Consider the following 20673-nt stretch of genomic DNA (forward strand, 5'->3'; position numbering starts at 1 on the left):
TTTTGGAGATAAGACTGCTACTTTGCCCTTACAGAGGAATGCCACAAAATCCCCAGCAGCTCCACCTGGGATCAGCTCCACCTGGAACCTGTCCTCCTCTCAGTTCCTCTTGCACTCAGTCCTTTTGTCAAAAAGCAGATGATTGAGATTTTCTTCTTGTCTGGGAAGTGAACTTTGACTTTCTCTAGCTTGTTAAAATTATTTCTGTATATTCTAAAATTTAACCTTTGACCTCAGGTATGTAATAACTTACTGGTTCAACTTCTGACTGATGCTGTGTATGGCTGTAAAACATTCTGACTCTCCTGGTCTGCATTGTGAAAACTGGCAGACAAGGCAGGATGCAATCTCTGCTCCATGCACAGACAGCTGCAAGCAGCAGCTCTGCCCAAAGGGGGTATGATCTCTTCATGCAGGTAGCAGGAACTGGCTTCTAAAACAATAGAGGTAGTGATTCTCTGCAAGAGTAGCTCTCCCTCAGCATGTGTACAACCCAGCATCTCTAGTGGTATTTATTGCTGAACTGAGAATATCTGGGTGCAGCAGTTTATTTTCATGTGTTGTAACTTAGGATTTTGGTTTCTGCTGGGACAGATAAAAGATTCAGAGATAACAATGTAAAAATGTTTAATCACATTAGTTGGCTCTTTTATGATGTACAGCCTGAGATGCTTCTTAAAGGAGTGTCACAGTGTCTGAATTTTGTAAAACATCTTCATCTTAAACTGTGTGGGGATTAAACATCTGAGACCCTAATAGGGAGGGGAGGGAGTTGCCTTAACATGGTTTCAGAAAATTGAAAGCAGAGCACTTATTCCTGAAGGGCAATTGGGAAATCTTTGAGCAACTTGTTTGTTTTGGTTTTAAAGCCTCACTGACATTGGCACATCTTTGGTCTGTTGCATTTGGGGGGAGTAAGGAAGGTTGCAGCCCTTTCTAAGGTGCCAGTCTGAACATGTGTATCAGTAACTGAGGTTGGATGCAGTTCAGCAGAACCTCCTGCTTCCGTATAATGAAACTATTTTTTAATTTTAAACCTTATTGAGAGTTTCCTTTGGTTTGAACAGTTTGTCACCTTTTCTAATTCCAGTTTCTTAGTTCTAGCGAATTTGTGAACTCTTCTGGCAGATTGCTTTCAAAGGCAAAGGAGATAATTTTAAGGTGCTTCAAAGTTAATAAGTAGTCTAACTAAATCATGTCATTGGGGTCGGGAAACAGCTGAGAAACAATTATGGAACCTGACAATGTGTTGGTGGCTGTCAGGTCTCCTGTAGTAGGTCTCTTTTTTTGTGCTTATTTTCTTCCTGGCAATTCACAATGAAATTGTAGGAAGAAGCTGAGAAATTCAGCACTTAGCATGAAAATCAGGCTTCCATAAAAAAACCTGAATAATACCCTGCATATAAAAACCTCCGCTGTCTGCGATCTTTCATAAGGACAGATAGCGTGGTAGGAAATGAGGGAGGCGTGTGAGATTGTGGGAAATGCCCATTGCAGGGCATATTCCTCTCTCTGGCGTGCAATAAAGTTTGCATAAAGTCCATAGGTCACGAAGCCTTTCCCCAAGGCAGGCAGTACTGTGGTGCTGGGTGCCGCGGGAGCAGAGGGCTGCTGGGATGAGGTCTCACCTGCGCCGTCTCCTTGCAGACGCGTACTCAGTCTCTGCCAACGACAACGGGGGCAAGTCTGACTCCGTGGCCAACCTACAGCCTCAGCCATCCCTCAACTCCATCCAGAGCTCTCCGGGCCCCAAGCGCTCGACCAACACCCTGAAGAAATGGTTGACCAGCCCCGTGCGCCGCCTGAACAGCGGCAAGACCGAGAGCCACATCAAGAAACAGAAAAAGGTGCGGGATGGCAGGAAGAGCTTTGACCTCGGCTCACCAAAGACTGGAGATGAAACCACTCCTCAGGGAGACAGCGCAGATGAGGTGTGTGCCGGTGTTTGTTGGTGTTTGTTACGGGAAATACCATCTCCTCCGTGGGGTGTGAGTCATGCTTGAGTAAATGCAGCTCCCTTAGGGTCTGCAGGGAGCAGCGAATCATACATGAAATTGCATCGGTGCAAACAGCTTTATCATCCAAAGAGAACTGGAATGTATAAGGAATAGTGCTTCACAGTTTGCATATATTGTTGTCCTTTGATTAAGTTTTTTAATAGCCTACTAGAAAGCTGCCATGGACAGAAATGAAGTTATTCTTGAGCAGCTGTTAACAGTTTCTGCTGAGGTTCATATCCCCTTTATGCTACCATGGCAGTATAATTCCTTATTGAATGAAAATACTCTGAGAAATAGCCATGTTTCTGTTCAATCTGCTGTGTAGCTGTACCTGCAGTTTTTCTGCAGGCATGTTCTCCACCAGAATGGCACTTTCCTGATAAAGTGAATGAGGAATTAAAAGCCAAAAATGCAGAAGGTACTAACTGAACTCAAATAAGAGGAACACATTTTTAAAAATGTACATTAAACCATTTTTATTTAAATTAAAAAACTACTATTCTGTCAGCACACAGACAGATGTAGTTGCCTTAGCTGTATGAATGACCTATAAACTGTATTTCTGTAAGCCTTAGAATGTACGAGGATTAACCAGCAAAACCTTATGTCTTTACTGCTTCTCTTCCATTACCTGTAATTCCCTCCTTCCAACACGATACTGAACTGAAAAGATAAAAGGATCCTGTCCCTGTTTCTAATTGTATTTAACTTTTCTTCAGAAGAGCAAGAAAGGTTGGGGAGAAGACGAAGCAGATGAAGAGTCTCACACTCCTCTTCCTCCTCCCATGAAGATTTTTGACAATGATCCAACCCAAGATGATATGGTAAGGCCTCCCTTACTAGAGTTTTTCTGTTTGAGTGCATTTCTTGCATAGCTATATCACAGTGGTTTCTAGTGGTCTCCTGGTATCAAGGGCCTAGACTTGTGGTTATAAGAGTCTCCTGTGTACAAATCATAATCTAATACCTTTTTCCAAGTGAATTTACAAACAGTGCTAGATAAGCAATTTAGCCCTGTTTCATGGCAGGTGGATGGTGTGCTGTGCTGTGTGTGGGCAGAAACTCCCTTCAGATCAATAATTTGTGTTTGCTACGTGTGTTTGAAAAGTGCTGCTGGTGTCTGGCTGTAGCAGTGGAAATGGTGCTTGGTGGCACCATGCTGGTGGTGATAGTTCTCTGACATTAAGTCAGGATTTGCTGTGGTAACTGGCCCTGTGGCTTGCAAAGTCCTATGCTGGACTCAGGGTGAGAGCCTGTGAATGTGGCTGAGACAGTGGTTTGCATTCAGAGCCAGTTCTGTCTGTACATGTCCCCCCAGCCTTTCCTGGTGCTGTCATCTCCCTTGTAGAAAACCATCCTCCTGTTTTTCAGTTTCCTGCTTTCCTGCTGGCATCTGTTTTTAGCACTGCCATTCTGTATTGCTGTCCTCTGATTGTAATTGCTGCAGGCAAAGAGGCAAGGATAGGGGAGATTAATAAATTGTCAGGAAAGAAAAACCAAAACAACCCAGAATGTTCTTGGGGAAGGTTCAAGCCGAAGTTTGGAAATACAGAGAGAGGAGGATGTAAATATTTCTGGGACTCAAGGAGCAGAGTGATGGAGTAAAGGATTTGGGGGCTTGCTGCTAATCTGTCAGGAAATGTTATGACATTGTGGTGGCAGCAGGAGCAGAAGGAAGCAGCTGGAGCTGTGGACTCCTGCCCTCGGAGCGCTCTGTGTGCTCATGGCTCTCTGGTGAGGGCAGAGGCGAAAGGTCAGCAGAGCAGAGCCCTGGTGGATCCATGCCCAGCACAATTGCTCCTGCCTTGTTCCCCATGGTATTTAGCTAAATGTTTGGGGCTTAGTTTGCTTTTTGGTTTTGGGGAGATGGTTTTATTTTGTTGGGGTTTTTTTTTTTAAGAAAAACAGAAGTGCTGCAGCTCAGGTCACTCTTTTTGGTGTCCAACATGCCATGTGATTTCAGGATTTCTTAAATATGTTTCTGACAGCATAAATGTCATGGAACTAAGCTGTTTTCTGCTTCAGATGTCTGAGCTTTACAGAGTGTTTTGGCATCCTTTTTCTTCACCCACTCCTAAAACAGAAAATTAAATAGAGCAAGATGCATCTGAACCCCCTTTTTTATCCTCTTGTTTTTCTTGCCCTATTCAACCTTTTCACAGAGGGGTAAAAAACTTAAGCCCATAGGGTCCTGAATTTCCTGGCACAGGAGCACCATATTAGCAATGTTTGAGCCATGCTGGAGCTGAAAGCTCTTTAATGGTGTTGATTTGAGCACAGTGTCCTGCTCATGTCCTCCCTCTGTGCTTACAGGCACGGGCTTAGGCTGGACCAGCAGCAGCAGTGTGGGGCAGTAGCTGTGGTAGGTAGGAGATGTCTGCATGTATGGGAGGTGACACTTTTTCCCTGAGTCCATCTGCCAGGCAGCAGTAATTGTGCCTCACTGCTCCTGGAGGCTCTTTTCATAAAGACACATTGCGAGATCTTTTCGTATTAGAAATTCATAATTTGGTTCCTGAAGAATGGAAATACCGTATTTCTATTTTCCTCACTCAAAGCAGACTCTTGTCGATCACAGAAGTTTTATTTAACCCTGGAATTCTTGTAGGCAGCAAATATTTTCATGCTTCCTTCAGAATCCTGCAGTTATTTACTTTTCAGAGATATTGAGCAATTTCAGTTAAAATAAGTGACAGCAACAGCTGTTTAATGCCTCCAAAAATTGGACTCCTCCTGCTAGAATGGCTGTGTTTGGCACTTATCATCAATGTATTTGTCCAGTATCTCTTCAAAGTCCTTATTTTCAGTCTTTTTTTTTTTTTCCTAGACACATCCGTCTGCATTGCAGGTGAAACAGGCGGGCTGAGTTTTTACATTAGTATGAGATTCCTCATTACCAGCCTAATTCCTCAATTACCAGCCTGATTACCTGTAGTTTTTGTTGTTGTTGCAATTAGAACTGTTGATTAGATGTATCATTTGTGAAAGACAACTTGATGAGTAGCAGTGTGTTCATGTTTCTGTTCTGTCACAAGGCTTCTGGTTAGGATTAATCTCCTTTGCTTTTTTTTTTCCTTGTACTGGGCATGTGTCACTCAACAGGAGCAGCCTCCCCAAAGGGCTGCTGAAAAAGGGTGGCCAGCTGCCTAATTCCTGCCATCCCATTCCCCATCTCCCTCCCCAGCACTGCTGAATCTCAGATGGGTGTTTGCTGGCACCTGCACAGTGACTTCACTGAAATAGCTGCCCTCCACAATACTTTCATTAAGCAGCTGAGGGATGAATAAGCTTCTTCATGATTTATAAAAATTTAGCCATGCTTTAGTCTGTGTCAGCCTGACAACAAAAGGAGGTTGTCCAAGGGCTTGTGGTTTTAGTCAGGGCTTTAGTTTCAGTCAGGAAGAAATGTATATGCAGGTGAGCTAATAAATCCCAATTCCCATAGCTATCAAGTGGGTTTGGGTGTTCATACTGAGATTTCTTAGGACAGCAATCAAGGGGTGATTTTGCCCTTGTAGAGCAAAAACCTTAAACTAAAACATAGTTTTTCTGCCCTCCTGTGCCAGGTACCCAGGAGGGGTGGGGCGTGTAAGGGTGTTTTGCCTCCAGTGGTTGCAGAGAGGGGACAGAAGAGTTTTAGGTGACTGAAATTGCATGAGTGGAAGATGTCATCTTAAGTTGCAATTGATCTCTGAGGAAAGGATGGGGGCTGATTTGTTCCCCCCGCCTCCCTCCCCTACTGCCTGAGATGCCATATGTACCTTGTGCTTAACTGCTTTTATCAAATATGCATGTATGGGGGAGGGGGTAATTTCTTACATTTGCAGTAAGAAAATCAATTTTCTGGAGCCTGTAAGACTGCAGATGGCCTTAGAATGAGGAACCAACTTTAAGAGAATTGTAACCTGTTTGTAAATGAACTTCAGTTCTTTGATGCTGTTCCCTGGTTCCAGTCCTGGAGCTGCTGCAGGGAGATGTGCAGCCAGAAGTGGATGGCAATTCCATGCTTGTCTGACACAGCAGCACTCGCTCACCTGACCTGCATGCGTTCCTCTCGCCCTCCAGCTCCCCTTCCACGTTCCTTCTCCTGTCTCAGAAGCTTCTTCACTGACCACCTGGTTTCCTTCTCCCTTCTCATCCTGCTAACTTGCTTTTCCTTTGCCACCTGGTGTCTTGCAGTCCTCTTCTTTGCTAGCTGCTCGACAGAGCTCCTCCGATGTCCCAACTGCTGCGGATCTTGTCAGTGCAATAGAAAAGTTGGTCAAAACTAAGCTGGTAAGTTTAGTGTTGTGAAAACTGTGTACACAACAGGCCCAGTGTGATCTAAGGAAGGGCTTTAAAGGCTTCCTCTTGTTCTGGTTTCCTTGCTTTCTACCTTCATCTGCTCTGCTTTTATTAACCCTGTGTGCTCTGCTTCCCAGTAGTGTCCAATATTTTGCTCCCCTGTGAGATGAAGCCTGCATCTCACATAGGCTCTGCACTGCATGGTCAAAAGTCACTTCTGGAGTGGGCTTTGCAGAGCATGAGATACTGTACTCTACAGTGTCTGGGGTCTTGTTAGTATTCAAATATTTTACACAGTGGGATGTTTTGTTTGTTTTAAAGTGTGTTCTGAGGCACAGGGGTTTTACTACCCAACGTGAATTTGTTTGGTGTTCTGGTTTTGATGAAAAGACTCTCTAAAGAGTAGAACTGCTTGAAGTATCACAGCTGTGCTTTAATTTTACAAAGATTCATGTGTCACTTTTAATCTGCCTTGTCAACTCTTTCTTGCAGGGAGTGGAATAAGCAATAAAAATGCTCTGGGATTAATTTGTTCAAAAATTTCATATCGTGTGTTCTCACTGTCTGATCCCCATGTCTGGTGGACAAGGAGTAAATCCTGTGTCATATCTTGGCTCCTTTTAAGTTTTCCCAGTGCAGTTCAAAAATGTTAATATCAAAGCTACACCTTTTTCTACATGTCCCAGGACCTCTAAAATTAGCTAAATGCTTTATTTAACAAGTTCAACATAATTAACAAGCAGGGATATGATGAGCCTACAAAGGTTCATTTCCTTACATCTACTGGAATGATGAAGAGAGTAAAAAAAAAATCTAAAAATCCCCACAGTGATCATTAAATTACTGAAACTCTGAGCAAGCATCTTTACCTAGTGAATAATTTCAGAAGACTTTGGTATTTTCTCAGTTTGAGATGCGGTACATGAAAGAGTCAGTGTTTACAGCGTGCTTGATAAGGCATGAGTGGTAAAGGAGCTCTTTGTGGCATGGGAAACCAAGAAGACTATTCCCAGAAAATTCACTTAAAATAGTTTTATTCCATTGAGGGACTAACAAACTGAAAAGTATTTCATTAATCCAGTCAGACATATTTTTTTGATGATATTTTATTTTCTCTCCCCCACATGCAGTCTATTAGACTATTACAACTACTTTCAAGGGATTTGAGGCAAACATTTATTATTGTGGAACCTTACTATGTGTCCATCTATTCCTATTTCATGTTTTATTTTACTACAAGAATCCCTCATCCAGCTTTTGGCAGAGGAGCTTTTAACCACATGTAGCCTAACAATGGTCCTGATTGAGACATCAGGATATTTCCAGGTTGATTTGAAATAACTTGGAAGAAGTTTTTTTTCTCAGATCTACTGGAACGTCTTTTTCTACCTTCTAACAAGAGGATGACAACTCCACTTTTTTTTGTGGAGTCCTACATCAACCTAAAACTAGTTTGGTTATGAAATTCTGCAAGAGAGTATTTCTGAATACTTTGTAGTGTTGGTTGCAGAACTGACTTGAATACTGATGCTGAAGTTCAAGGAGAATGTTTATTTTTATTCTATTGTTCTTTGGGGTTTTTTTAGACCCTTGAAGGAGGATCTTACCGAGGAGGCTTAAAAGATGCCACTGGCTGCTTGAATGAAGGAATGACGCCTTCAACTCCCCCACGCAACCTTGAAGAGGAACAAAAAGCCAAAGCAATGAGAGGCAGGATGTAAGTTGTGTTACTGGTTCTTTCCAAAATATGTACCCCAGGAGGACACACAGCAGCACTCCGGGAGTACTTTGTAGTCAGTGAATGACCATGGAACTGGGAGTAAAACCGTGTTCTGCTTGATTCCTGTTTTTCTTAACGTGTAAAAACACTTCATAAAAGCACTTCCACACACAGTAAGTTCATCATCATTCTAAAATGTACAGCTTTTGCACCAGATAGCAAATATCTATTGCTGTAAAAGCCTCTGAAGAGCTCAACAGGTATTACTGAGATGTTTGCATTGGTAATTACAGCATTGCCAGAGGTGAAATCAGCTCTCAGAGGGGGGATGTGTGGTTGACCTTATTAGCTACCTTTGAGAAAAAGAAAAATCTCCCTAGGATTTTTTGAAAGAGATATTTTTTGCCCTTATTATTAGCAAAGGAAGGGACAAGATTCAGATGCATCTGATGCATGTGGTGGAAACATGCCACTGCAAAGAAAGTTCCATTTGGGAAACTCCCATGTTCATGGTAATGGGAGAAAAAAGAAGTGGTGACAGCTCGTGAAAGTTGTTTTTTAAAATTAGCTGTACACCCCCTTAAATTTATGAAAAATAATGATTTTTCCTTCAAAGCCTATAATGATTAAAGCATTTCTTAAATGTGTGTTCAGCTGAAGAACACAGAGAATTTGAGCAACAGGATCAACAATTACATGAAAGAAAGCTGAGGTGGCTGTTTTCTTTGTATCACCTCTTACACTAACAACAGCAACTGCAATGATCTAATCAAATGGTAGATTGAGGAGAAAAGTGATGTTCCATACAGCTCTCATGGGAGTGTGGTAAGGTCAGAGGTGGAAGAAGAGCACCCCATTTGGGAGAGGTGCCAGGTGAGGAAGAACAAGGAGGTGGTTAAGAGTAGAAGATGAAGTAGGAGCAAAGTGTCACAGGTCTGTGAAAGCCATCATTTGCTTCTGCAGTTTGTTTCAGGAAACCAGAGAAGGGATACAGTGAGGGACTGGAGCAACTCCCAGCAGCAGACAAGGACATGACAGTCCTGGATGTGTTTCTGAATGGCAGAAGTTTCCTACAAGGCAGCTCTCAGCCTTCCTGCAGGGAACCTCTGCCCATGACTGTCTCCTAGAGACTCCTCAGTATTGCAGGATCTGGAGTTCCTCTGGTAGCAATTCATTAATTGGGTAGCTGGCAGCTAAGTGCAGGTTGCAGTTTTAGTTCAGAGACCTCTGCCACTGTATGCTCAGCTACAGGAACGCTTCTGGCAGGGAACTGGCAGCCCATTATGGGCAATTAGTAGCTGCCAGAATTCCTAAACACCAGGATGTTTAGGAGCACCTGCTAGTTACTTTCAGCACAAGACATCTGTCTCCCCTCCAGCTCCTTTGTGTCTGTGTTCTGTGTCCCTGCAGCTTGCTGGGTTTAATTCCATAGTCATGTGAGGCAGCTGATCTCCCAGCTCGAGCTGTGACCCTCCAATCCCCACAAAACAGCAGCTGAACCCTTGCACAGGCATGGGCAGCAATGTCCTCTGTTCCTGGCTGCACACCCAGTAGTTAGCCTGGTGTGAGGAAGCTCCTTATTCCATCAGGCTTGATTGCTGCATTTCTGTGAGGAGTAGGACAATAGTCTTATTGAGTGTCATTGTTCAGTATAGGTCTAATACAGAGTTTCCAAGATATCCAGCTATTCAGACTCAGTCAGATATCCTGTTCCTGTCAGTTTAAATACAGCTGTGTAGTCAATACCTGCTGGTGACCAGGGCACTTTGCAAATAGCTCCCTGCCCTTGCTCCCTGTTATCAGAGCAGGAAACGAGTGAACTTGAATTTTTGCCTACGTGCAACTTAGAAACCTTAAATTTGGGAGTACCTCTAAGGTGCTGCATCAGATAGGCTTCAGAGAATCTTTGTAGAGATGGTCAAGGCTGATTTTCCTGCTTGTTGGGAAGAGAGGAACTGAATTTAAAGTAAGCAGTGGAGGTGCAGACCCTGAATCATAGTAGAGGTGTGAATTGGCAGGTTTTGTCTGTACACCAGAAACCTGATTTTTAATAAACACACACCTGCCTGCATGTCCTGCAGTGTTATATACTAGAAGTACCTGCTGCTTCATTTTTAGAGCAGAACTTGGCAGGGTGATCCTTGCAGTAACCTTGTAGTGGGAGAGGTTCTCCCGTTCCCTCCGCAGCTCTCTGTGCCTGTTGGGAGCAGTGCAAACAGGGGTGGTGCCAGCTGCAAGGTCCCCTCCTGGCCTTCCTCTCTGGGCAGAGGGGACAGTGGAGCCTGTCCCAAGGGCACAGTGAGTCAGGCAGCCCGAGGGGCTGTGCAGCACACGCCTGCTCAGGCCATGTTCTCTGGGAGCAGCTCTTGCCTCACACGTGTTTGCTGCCCAGGCACAACTTGGCACGGTGCTCCAGAGAGCACAAGGGTCTGGTGTGGCTGCTGCCAGCCCTGCCTGCTGCCAAGGGGGCTGGATTTCACTCTCAGACCAACAAGAAGCTGTTTGACTTTTTTCTGCCACATGGCCAAAGTATTGCCTCTGCTTTGTCTGAGCAAGGAACACGTTGCAAGCACAGCAGGAGCAGGATTTATTTTCTCAGTAGCCTCTCATAACTAAGTCTCTCCTTGCAATGCCAGTATGGTTGGATTTTTCCTCCCAGGCTTTATCTTAGCACTGTTAGCCCCCAGCCCTATCACTTCAAGTGGGTCAGTCTGGTGTTTGATGTGGACAGAGCAATATCAGACATGAAAGCACTCCTCTGTCTTGTTAGCCTTGTTACTGCCATACCAAACTTGAGGACAGATGGAGTTTATTTGTCATATGCCAAATCTATGTATTGGCATAATTGAGAGACAAAGTCTGCAGCAAGCTGTAACTTTTTTTAATTATCCTCAAAAGAACATTATGTGATTAGTCAGTTTGAGTTACAAAGGAGGGGCTTTTTTTAGCTTGCTGTTGTTTGCATGCATCAAGGCCTTCATCAGACAACTCCCCTACCTGGGGTTATTAGCTCTGAAATCAGAGGTAAAACACTTGACACCCACACATAGATTACCTGCTCCAAAAGATTAAGCTCTTAGCTATGGCAGGAGAGGGGATTTCTTTTCCAAGTGTTTGAAACTTCCAGATTGATACTTAATTGATGAATCTTGGGTGAAGCTAGAAGGGCTGGGATGAGGAATCCACTCCTGCTTGCTGGAAAATGGGTCAGGACACGTGTCCATCATTCTAGGGGAGCTGTGTAGGGGATGGGGAGAGGAGATCAGGGAGGGGTAGTTTAAGGTACAGGCAGCTGTTTGTGCTGCTGCTCTTGCACCATCCTGGGATGTGGGGGGAAGGGGGATAGCAGGAAAGAATGGTTAAGAGATTTGAAACTACTCTGAGCTGACATGTGATGTTTTTGTCTGTTACATTCCACTGAGCTCTGAGTGAAGGGTGAGTTGTGTTATGTGATCTGGATGATGATGGGGTTTTATGGTGAGGTTGTATGTGGTAAAGGAGCAAATGGTAACATCAAGGAATATGGTCAAATACTTGTGTGTTCTGTTTTATTTAGGTTTGTCCTAAATGAGCTGGTGCAGACTGAAAAAGACTACGTCAAAGACTTGGGAATTGTTGTGGAGGTGAGCTGAAGCAAACCCTGCTATGCAAAATGTTTTCCCACTAAAAAGCACCATGCTGACAAGTGACAACAAAAAATACAGCAGGAGAAACAAACTGCTTTATTTTGCAGTCTGCTTCCATGGTCCCCTTCTCATGTTGACAGAAACAAGAAGAAATGCCTTTGGAAACTATTTTTGTTTCCATCTAGCAAATGTTGTATTTTAGGTTCAATTCCAGTGTGCAGAGGTTTTTCTTGGCTACCCTACTTGTGACAAACTCTTTTTGCTGTAATGCAGCTTTGGAGGCATTGGTGGAAAATTAACTTATGACCCTACCACTTATTTAATGTTTTTCTTCCCATCCTACTGGGTAATGGTAACACATACTTTCCTTGAATTTGCACCTGGACTTATGTCCTGTGTCTGAGTACCTTTCCAGAAGCTGGGCCTGGAACTGTGTTGAGGTGCATGTGTGTCCTGTAGATTATTGTTTTGCAAAAAAGCCTGAGATAAAAGAGAGTTTGAGGGATTTTTGCATTAAAAACAAGTCTTCTTTTTTAAGCTTCAACTTGCAAAGATTTGGCTGATCCCTAGGGATCACCTGTCACATCTAACTCAGTGCAGGGTTTAGGTTTTTTCCCAGCAAGAACTCAGAACTGGAGACATGTGACTCACTAGTGGCATTCACTGGTCCAGAGAGAATTATCAGTCTATCTAACAGTGATTTTCAATAGCTTCCAAACTTGAAAACATTTGTGTTATGTATGCACCACTGGCAAACCTGACAGGGCTGTCATGCTCCAAAGACTTACAAAATAAACTCTCAGGAGGTGTGAGGAATCCTGTTCTTGTGACTCTAAACTTACTGCTTGGCTCCCACAAGATGCTCAGGGTGATGAACAGAAGAACTTCATACAGTCCATAGACTGTATAGACTCTATATAGAGTCTGATTTCCTCCTCTTACCAGAGAAGCCAAGAGCTTGACAAACTACTTTGTTTAACTTTTATCTTAAAATTGCACTTGTCACTTCAATTAAATCTAATAATGTTTTCTGTAAGTGTCGCAGATACTCTAAACAGATCATTTAAAGTTTTCTTTTAAGCAAACTGTGTAATTTAAAGTATCTACTTAGGTTTCTGGTTTGAAATTGTATGAAAGATATTTTCAGCATTTTCAATGTAAAAAAATTCTGGCATTAAACTTTTGCTTCTTTAAAAAAGAAAAAGGGTGTAATTGTGCTCCCCCTTCAAATGAGTCCTTTGCTGAATCAGTGATCCTTAATCCTAAAGGGCTTCATGAAGAGGATGGAAGAAAAAGGAGTTTCTGAAGATATGAAAGGGAAAGACAAGATTGTATTTGGCAATATTCATCAGATCTATGACTGGCACAAAGAGTAAGTTTTTCATTTAGTTCCTCTTTAAGATGTGTCTCAGCAACATCTTCACCTGCAGCTGATGGGATCACAAAGGCTAACAATACCAGTGGTATGTGGCTAGAAGGGTGATTAAATGCAAATTGCTTCTAGGTCCTTCTCACCAGAAAGCCCTAGCATGCTTTGGCCAAGCTGATGCTTTTAGCTCTGAGTTGGGAGCTACATTCCTTAGAAGTAGATTTTGAAAAGCTGCTGGAAACACAAGCCCTGGGCCATTTGCCATGTAGCTTTGTGAACAATGTCTTGCTTATGGACAGTATGGTCATCATTTCAATTCTGCCACTCAGAAATTCTCTGCAGCTCCAACTAACTAAACTTTGAGCATGCATGTACAGACTGGAGCAATGGGCATTGGGATAGATCTTCCTTCAGCTCTGGACATTTCCCTCACCCTGGAAGCACAGTATCCTTCCTGTCATGTGTCCCATAGGTGCTCATCCCATGGTCTGTGCCTGTCCTTGTGTTCTGACAGATGACCTTGTGATCACAAACTAAAAAATGTCAGAGAAAGCTTCACTTTAAGTTGGTACCAGAAAATGGAATGTGTTTACCAATGCCATTCCTTGATTAAGTGTGAGGATAGGAGTTTTCTGTAACACAAATGGAAAGATTCCCTATTTTTAGCTCTGTATATCTGGGTCAAGAAGTCTATTTAAATGCAGATGAATGTAGCATTTATAGAGGATTGGGTTATGGAAGCAGCTGTATCTAATGGTAGCAATGGAGATTTTTAATTGGGACATCTGTCCAATTTGCATCCTTTTTTGAAGTTCTGGGATTTCTTGGGATCAGAAAGCGTGTCCTCTCACAAAATCTGGCTACTGTTGCAAATCTGTGGAGGCATTTGAGACTGAAATCCTGAAATGAAAAAGAGGAAGATCGTGGACAGGATGATTGTCTGGATTTGCCTACCAGATAGAAAAATCTAGCAGTGTTTCTGAAGTTTTTAGCTCACTTAGAGGCATCCCAGAATATTCTTGATAAGGGCATTTGAGCTAGAATGAATGACCTCCCTGAAGCTGCAAGTCAAGATGGAGATGGTGTTTATGAATTACTGTGACTATTATGAATTAGATATTGTGATTTATTATGAAATTAAAACCAGTGGGAAATAGAACATACCATAACTCCACCAGAAAATCATGTTGATTCATTTATTCAGGTGGAAACATAGAGCAATCTCTTTCATGTTGACCAGTGCTCCAAATCTGCTCATGGAACTGAGAATTCCTGGTAAAACTGGAGTTTTCATAAGCTGAGTTTTCACAAGCATTGTGGTATATGGAAGGGTTTTACTTTGGGACTTCTCAGTGAAAAAAGCAGCTCTTGCAATTAGATAGTGATCAGCACTTTCTGAAAATTGAAACCACTGTCATAGTAAAGAAGAGAAGACAGTTTGCAAAACAAGACCTCCACATTTCACAGCTCTCATCTAATGATTTAGATTCCCTAGCATGCTTTGGCCAAGTTGATGCTTTTAGCTCTGAGTTGAGATCTCATCTAATGAAATCCCACCGTTAAGGGCTGAAGCCAAGCTTACCTTTTAATTATTGAATCCTGGAGTTAAAATGTCACTGTTACATCTGAAGGATGACTAGTTTGCTGCTGGGATGACCTGAAGAAGTGTTCTGAAGTGTTCATATCCTTTCTTTTAGCTTTTTCCTGGGTGAACTGGAAAAATGTCTTCAAGAACCTGAGCGTTTAGCACAGCTTTTTATTAAGCATGTAAGTTTTGTTTTGTTTCCTATAACTACTACAATTGCCTTTAGGGTGTGATGGCTCCTTTTCAAAAACATCTGTTTGTGTTGACTCCATACTTTTATGTGTCTAAACTGAATTTAAACATAAAGTTTCCCTATAGTTACACATTTCCAGTGGGCAGCTGGATTGCACAAAGGCATTAATCATTGTCTTCTTGCAGACAACTTACTTTGGGGGGCAAAATTGATGTGGTCAAGGACATCTGCCAAAATACAATTATGGCAGGTACTTGCCAACTGCTACAATTTACATGTTCATGTGATGTTAGCCAAAGCTTAACTCTTGAGGAAATTTCAGACCTGTCAGTCTGGGTATAACATCTCTCACTGGCCACAACCCAGAAAGCTCCCCTTGCCTAAGTGCAGATGTGAACAGAACCAGTTACCGATTTTATTTCCTGCTTTAGCAAACTAAATCTTTGATTAAACTAAAAATAAGGAAGACCAAGTGGAATATCATAGCAACTTTCTGCCACCTTTTAATAGCAGAAGGGTAGCCAGTATCTCACTGGGTGCTGTGCCTCTTGCCTCCACAGGAGCGGCGATTGCACATGTACGTGGTGTATTGCCAAAACAAGCCCCGCTCTGAGTATATAGTAGCTGAGTATGAAGCCTACTTTGAGGTAAGCACAGCTCAGTGTACATTATCACTGCTCACAGCTCTGAGTCCAGGTCAAGGAGACTGTTCTGTAACCTGTGGGCTTTGCCTAAAACAAACTCCTGAAGATTTTGATACTGCACGTGGTGCTGAGGTCTCTGCCGTTTGGAGAAAGTGTAATTATTTAACTGCTTTCAAATTCTCATATTGTGAATTTCTAATAAATATTTAATTCAGTACTAACTGTGTGTGGCCCTCAGAGTACCACGAATGCACTAATTTCTGTTCCAAGTAAAACAAGACTTTTAAATCAGTAGTGTACAAACAACAGGGGAGGTAAAAGCTGTTGGAGCTGGATGGTGCCTCTCATAAATCCCCAGTAACTCTGTCTGTTTCAAGAAGCCTTTGGGACTAGACACATTTCGATAGCAATGCAAAAGCAGCTTGTTTAACAAGGGAAGGATGTTCTGCAGGACTCACTGGTGAGCTAATCCCCACTGCAGTGGGGAGAGTGACCCTCAGCCCTCGCTGGCTGCTGGCTCAGCTCAGAGCAGGAGGGATCCAGAGCTTCCCAACGCCTCCCAGCTCGGGCACAGCTTCTAGCCAGGCCTTGCCTAAATAGGGTATGCCACATCTTTAAATCCTCAGAAATTCCCTCTTGCAAACAAAAGATTAAGAACTGACCAACTTGCAGTGGAAATAAGTCTCTGCTGAGACGTTTTATCGTGTTGTCTGTCTCACTCTGTGATTGTTTGCAATTGTTTTTAATCCTCTTTTTTTTAGGAGGTTCAGCAGGAAATAAACCAACGGCTGACCATCAGTGACTTTTTGATTAAACCCATTCAAAGAATAACTAAATACCAGCTTCTTCTCAAGGTGAGTGAAAAAATACAGTTTGGATTTAACTCTAGTCTGCATGTTGCATTAGATGCTGTTATTTTAAATCAGCCTTAGACTTAACTGAGGAATAAATACATCAAATTAGGAGAAAAGAGGTCTGCTCTCTGGGCGTGCAGTGACAGAGGCCTGTGGAAAGTGTCCAGAGAGCAGGAGGCCACATCTGTGTGAGTGGTTTGTAATTTAGGATAGTAAACAGATTTTTTTTTAACTTTCTTTTGAAATTTTTTTATAGAAGACTACACTTCAAATAGGACTTTTCTTCCTCTGAAGTTTCAGAGCAAACTTTCAATTTTTTTTTAATTGGAACAAAGATACACAAGTGTACTGCTAAAGTCTGTCTTAGGTGCTGAATGGCATGCTTCTAGTAAATGCTATAGCCTCCATTTCTGAATATCTGCCTTCAAATTAGCTGAAGAAACTTATTTTCAAAATAATCTGTCGTCTTAAAATTCTGGGAGCTTGCCACAATTTTTTCCCCAAGGAGCCTGACCACTCTGGTTTATGGTGACTTATCTGTAATGACAATTACTCAGCACTTTTGAAAATTCATCCCGAGGGGTCTGAAGCCAATATCTAAAATCAGGCATGTCTGAACCCACCCTGTAATCGCCAGCAGCACCAGGGCTCTGAGCTGGTTTCTCCTCTTTTTTGAGCTAGACCCCAGCAGGCTGCCATCAGCCCAGGTTTGGGAATTGAACACTAGCAAAGGCACAGCAGTGTGTTCCCCAAAATGCCAAAAGGAAAAGAAAAATCTTCATGTGTGTGTTTGTGTGGTCTTGTGGCTTAAGACAGGGACCAAATAAGCAATCCCAAGGTCTAACCCCAGCTTTGCCTTTTTTTCTGTGATCTTCTCCACAACCATCCACACCCCTTTTCCATATTTCTAAAGTGGTTATGACATTCAGCAATCTCTGAAGATGAATTTATGAATATTAGCTATTAGTTTCTTCTCAGAAAATCACATGCTGAATATGCTTTTTCCTTTTCAAACTGGTGCCTTTTGTTCTCTCTTTCCTGAAGTGCCTTAATGCAAACCTTTCTGCTTTCTCCAGGACTTCCTGAGGTACAGTGAAAAAGCTGGTCTGGAGTGCTCCGAGATAGAGGTACTTTTTCATGGCCTGGACAATAGGGCTAATGGGACTCTGTGTGGAGAAATGAAAACCCCAGTATTCCTTTGACAGTAGCTGAAGATCCTGCTGGTATTCTAAATGTGGTATTTCTCTTAGATAAATCAGAACTAAAAGATGACGGTGCAGTCCTGCATTTCAGTCCTGCACCATCCTCTTTTAGACATCTATTCATCAGGGCCTTGCCATGAGCACAGCAATCGTGCTATTGAACTTCATTATTTGACACTGTGCTTTCAGGAGCCCTCTGGTTCTCTTGTAATAATGCAACATCCCTTTTCCTCAACAGAAAGCAGTGGAATTAATGTGCCTTGTACCAAAACGTTGCAACGACATGATGAACCTGGGTCGCCTCCAAGGCTTTGAGGTATGCATTTGCATTCTTCTTACAATAATTACTAGGCAAGGAAAATTACTTTCTCTTTATATCATTGTCTCTACAATCTACCCAAGCAACTTATCTAGGGCTTGTTCTTCTGCAATGCTGAGCTCTATGCTTTGGTGAGGTGTCAAAGCTCTCACTCTAAACTTGTGACAATTTATATTGTTTCTTCAAAATGTGAGGTCTGTAAAAGCTTCTGCAAGCTTTAATGACACTTATTATACCTATTACCAGAGCAAAATAAGTGATGAACCAATCTGCCCTGCCTATTAGTAAGGTCACCTGGCATTATTAACATGTTAACAGCTCCCGCCGAGCTCCTGACGAATTCAGCAACATCCAAGAGGAGACTTGGGAGTTACAACCCACAGGGTACAGCTTGTGGCTTGTAAATAAGCCAGTATAGGCTTTGGGGAGAAGTCTTATCTCCAAAATGAATTAAGATTTGTCTTAGTGTCTTATGCACTGCAAACAGGTAGGTACTGGCCTTTGCACATTCAGAGGTGCTGTGTCAGTGACTGCTGGCTTAGGGCATGACGGAGAGCTCTTGGCTGGAGCACTACAGCAGCATAATGGGAACAGGATTTGGAATTAAGTGTACAAAACTGTCTGCTTGAGACCTCTTGCTGTTGGTTTTATATACTCAGTGGCAGTGAGAGCAAGGAAAACCTATGTTGTTTGTCTTCAGCTGAGGTCAGGATCGCTGCTTTGGTAACTCAGAGGGGATATGATGTGTCTCACATGAATGCAGGGCTGCCTGGAAAACTTGGGCTGCATAAAATAGAGCATATCACCTTGTGGGATCACAGTGGGTCAGGGTTTGTAATGTTGCTGCCTTGTCTGCTTCCCAGGGCAAACTGACAGCTCAAGGCAAGCTGCTGCAGCAGGACACCTTCTACGTGACGGAGCAGGATTCCGGGGTGCAGTCGCGGCCCAAGGAGCGCAGGGTGTTTCTCTTTGAGCAGATAGTTATCTTCAGTGAACTCCTTCGAAAAGGGTCTCTAACACCAGGCTACATGTTCAAGAAGAGCATAAAGGTAAGAAATGCAGAAGGAGAAGCATGGTCTGTTTGATGGCCATGTAAGGTTCATCCTGTCTTAGGGGACAGCAATGTGCAGAAAACATTTGCATTTACCTTTCAGTGGATCAGAAGCTGCTTAAGACCATCTCTAAGTAGACCACTGGCTGTCTAAATTTATTGGGTAATTTTTACAAGGAACACAGCCAGAGCAGATCCTCTATCATTCATAGCTCTGAATTAGCAAATATTGCTACAAAACCTGCAGTAGTCAAAGGACGTTTACAATAGTTGCTTTTATGCATGATTATAAAAGGTAAATGAAGGTACAGTATCCAAACAGTTATTTTAGGTCAAACTATAAGTCAGTACCAAGCCTTTAATATGATATTTCTGGAAATACTCTCCCTAATTTGGGTGAGGGCTCTTAGTACAAATTTGGATGTTGCAAGAATATTTCAAAGACAAATAAAACCACACATAATTCTAAAAATACAGCTGTGAGGAATTACAAACCAGATAAACTATAAAGAGAGTTTTGAGAAATTCATTTTGGTTTTGAATAATCTGTCTAGATTATGGGGCTGGGGCTAAAAAAGCTGAAAGCTGAAGTAACCAGTGGAAATACTTCTTTGTTTAACAAATGCAAAGTTAACCTGTGAAATGGTCAGTGAAAGTGAATAAGTGCTGCACATCTCCTGGTAGAACAGCCTTTGCTGTGCCTGCAGAAAGAGAAAAATCACTGATTCATTTGAATTTCTGGGTCATTCAAAGCTGATTGATTTCCTTTTCAAAGATACAGGTTAAGAGACATGGGGTAATGCATTGTGTTTGCTCTAAGTCTTAAATGGTGCATTAATATGAAATAGAAGAGAACACTATCAGCTGAAATAATGCATATTAACATATATAACTAAACAAATTGATGGTAAACAGCATATTTACTGAAATGAGGTTGTCTTTTTGGCTGATGGAAACAGCAGCATTTACTGAAAAGCCTATATCCATTGCAAGTCAGTGTATTTTATAGTTTCTAACCAAATAATAAGCCATAAAGGGAAAACCCAAAGTGTACAAATAAACAATCATCTTCATTTAGATGATCAGCTTTGATTTTATCTTTTTTGCTGATTTAAATCATTATTAAAATTGGAGATGGAAATAGTATGAATCATTTTTACTTCAGTTTATTGTATATATAACAATGAGGCTTTTATCTGCAGGAAACAATTCCTGAATTGTATATTGTAGATAAAGAGAGAAAAATAAATCTCTGCTAATGTCAATAAAATTAGCTTGCCTCAAGGGTATGCGTTGCCTTTCTAGTTACACAGCCTATGAAAGAAATGCTGTTCCCACTGCCTGAGTTTAAAATTCTTGTATGATAATTTTCCAGCCCCTTTGCTTCTGCTTGGCAAACAGCTCATTCTCTTGTTGAGTGTCTCCTGCAAGTGTGGGATCCCCTGTGGCTCCATGTGTGTCTCCCCCACCTCAGCATGGAGTTTGTGTGCTGGCAGCTCTCACACCACCCCCCCAGCCCACACTTGAACTTCTCAGTGCTTTGCATTTATCTGTTTCCCATAGGGAGGACCTGTGGCTCTGAGAGGAGCATGACCTTCCCCTGCCTCCCTGGGCCCTGAGCATCCCCACCTTGCAGTGGGGCCTCTACCTGAGCCAGCACCACAGATCCCATTTCTTTCCTCTGTCACAGCCACAGAGCAAAGAGTGCATATGACTTCAAATGCAGCTGTTCTGGTCTGTCAGAGAGATGGCACTCCCAGATATTGTTCTCCAAGGTCTGTCACACTCAAACTGTGACAGAAGCTTCAGCATCTTGTCCTGCACTA

The 20673-nt window shown here is 42.4% G+C and overlaps 1 protein-coding gene across 5 annotated transcripts in view; it reads left to right on the forward strand.

The window, feature by feature from the left end:
• The window catches only part of LOC129122829 (kalirin-like), a 94735-nt gene that overhangs the window by 36903 nt on the left and 37159 nt on the right, over positions 1–20673 (forward strand). For 2 of the 5 annotated variants that reach the window (XM_077181669.1, XM_054636851.2), the window contains exons 2-13: positions 1648–1931; positions 2720–2824; positions 6180–6275; positions 7871–8001; positions 11561–11627; positions 12899–13002; positions 14697–14766; positions 15338–15424; positions 16183–16275; positions 17352–17402; positions 17716–17793; positions 18660–18845. In XM_077181669.1, the coding sequence (XP_077037784.1) occupies positions 1648–1931; positions 2720–2824; positions 6180–6275; positions 7871–8001; positions 11561–11627; positions 12899–13002; positions 14697–14766; positions 15338–15424; positions 16183–16275; positions 17352–17402; positions 17716–17793; positions 18660–18845 (1352 nt within the window). The remainder of the gene's footprint in view (positions 1–1647; positions 1932–2719; positions 2825–6179; positions 6276–7870; positions 8002–11560; positions 11628–12898; positions 13003–14696; positions 14767–15337; positions 15425–16182; positions 16276–17351; positions 17403–17715; positions 17794–18659; positions 18846–20673) is intronic. The other 3 variants (XM_054636852.2, XM_054636854.2, XM_054636853.2) reach the window with 3 other exon arrangements.

This window comes from Agelaius phoeniceus, chromosome 7 (assembly GCF_051311805.1).
Source record: "Agelaius phoeniceus isolate bAgePho1 chromosome 7, bAgePho1.hap1, whole genome shotgun sequence".
In the NCBI taxonomy this organism is placed as follows: domain Eukaryota; kingdom Metazoa; phylum Chordata; class Aves; order Passeriformes; family Icteridae; genus Agelaius; species Agelaius phoeniceus.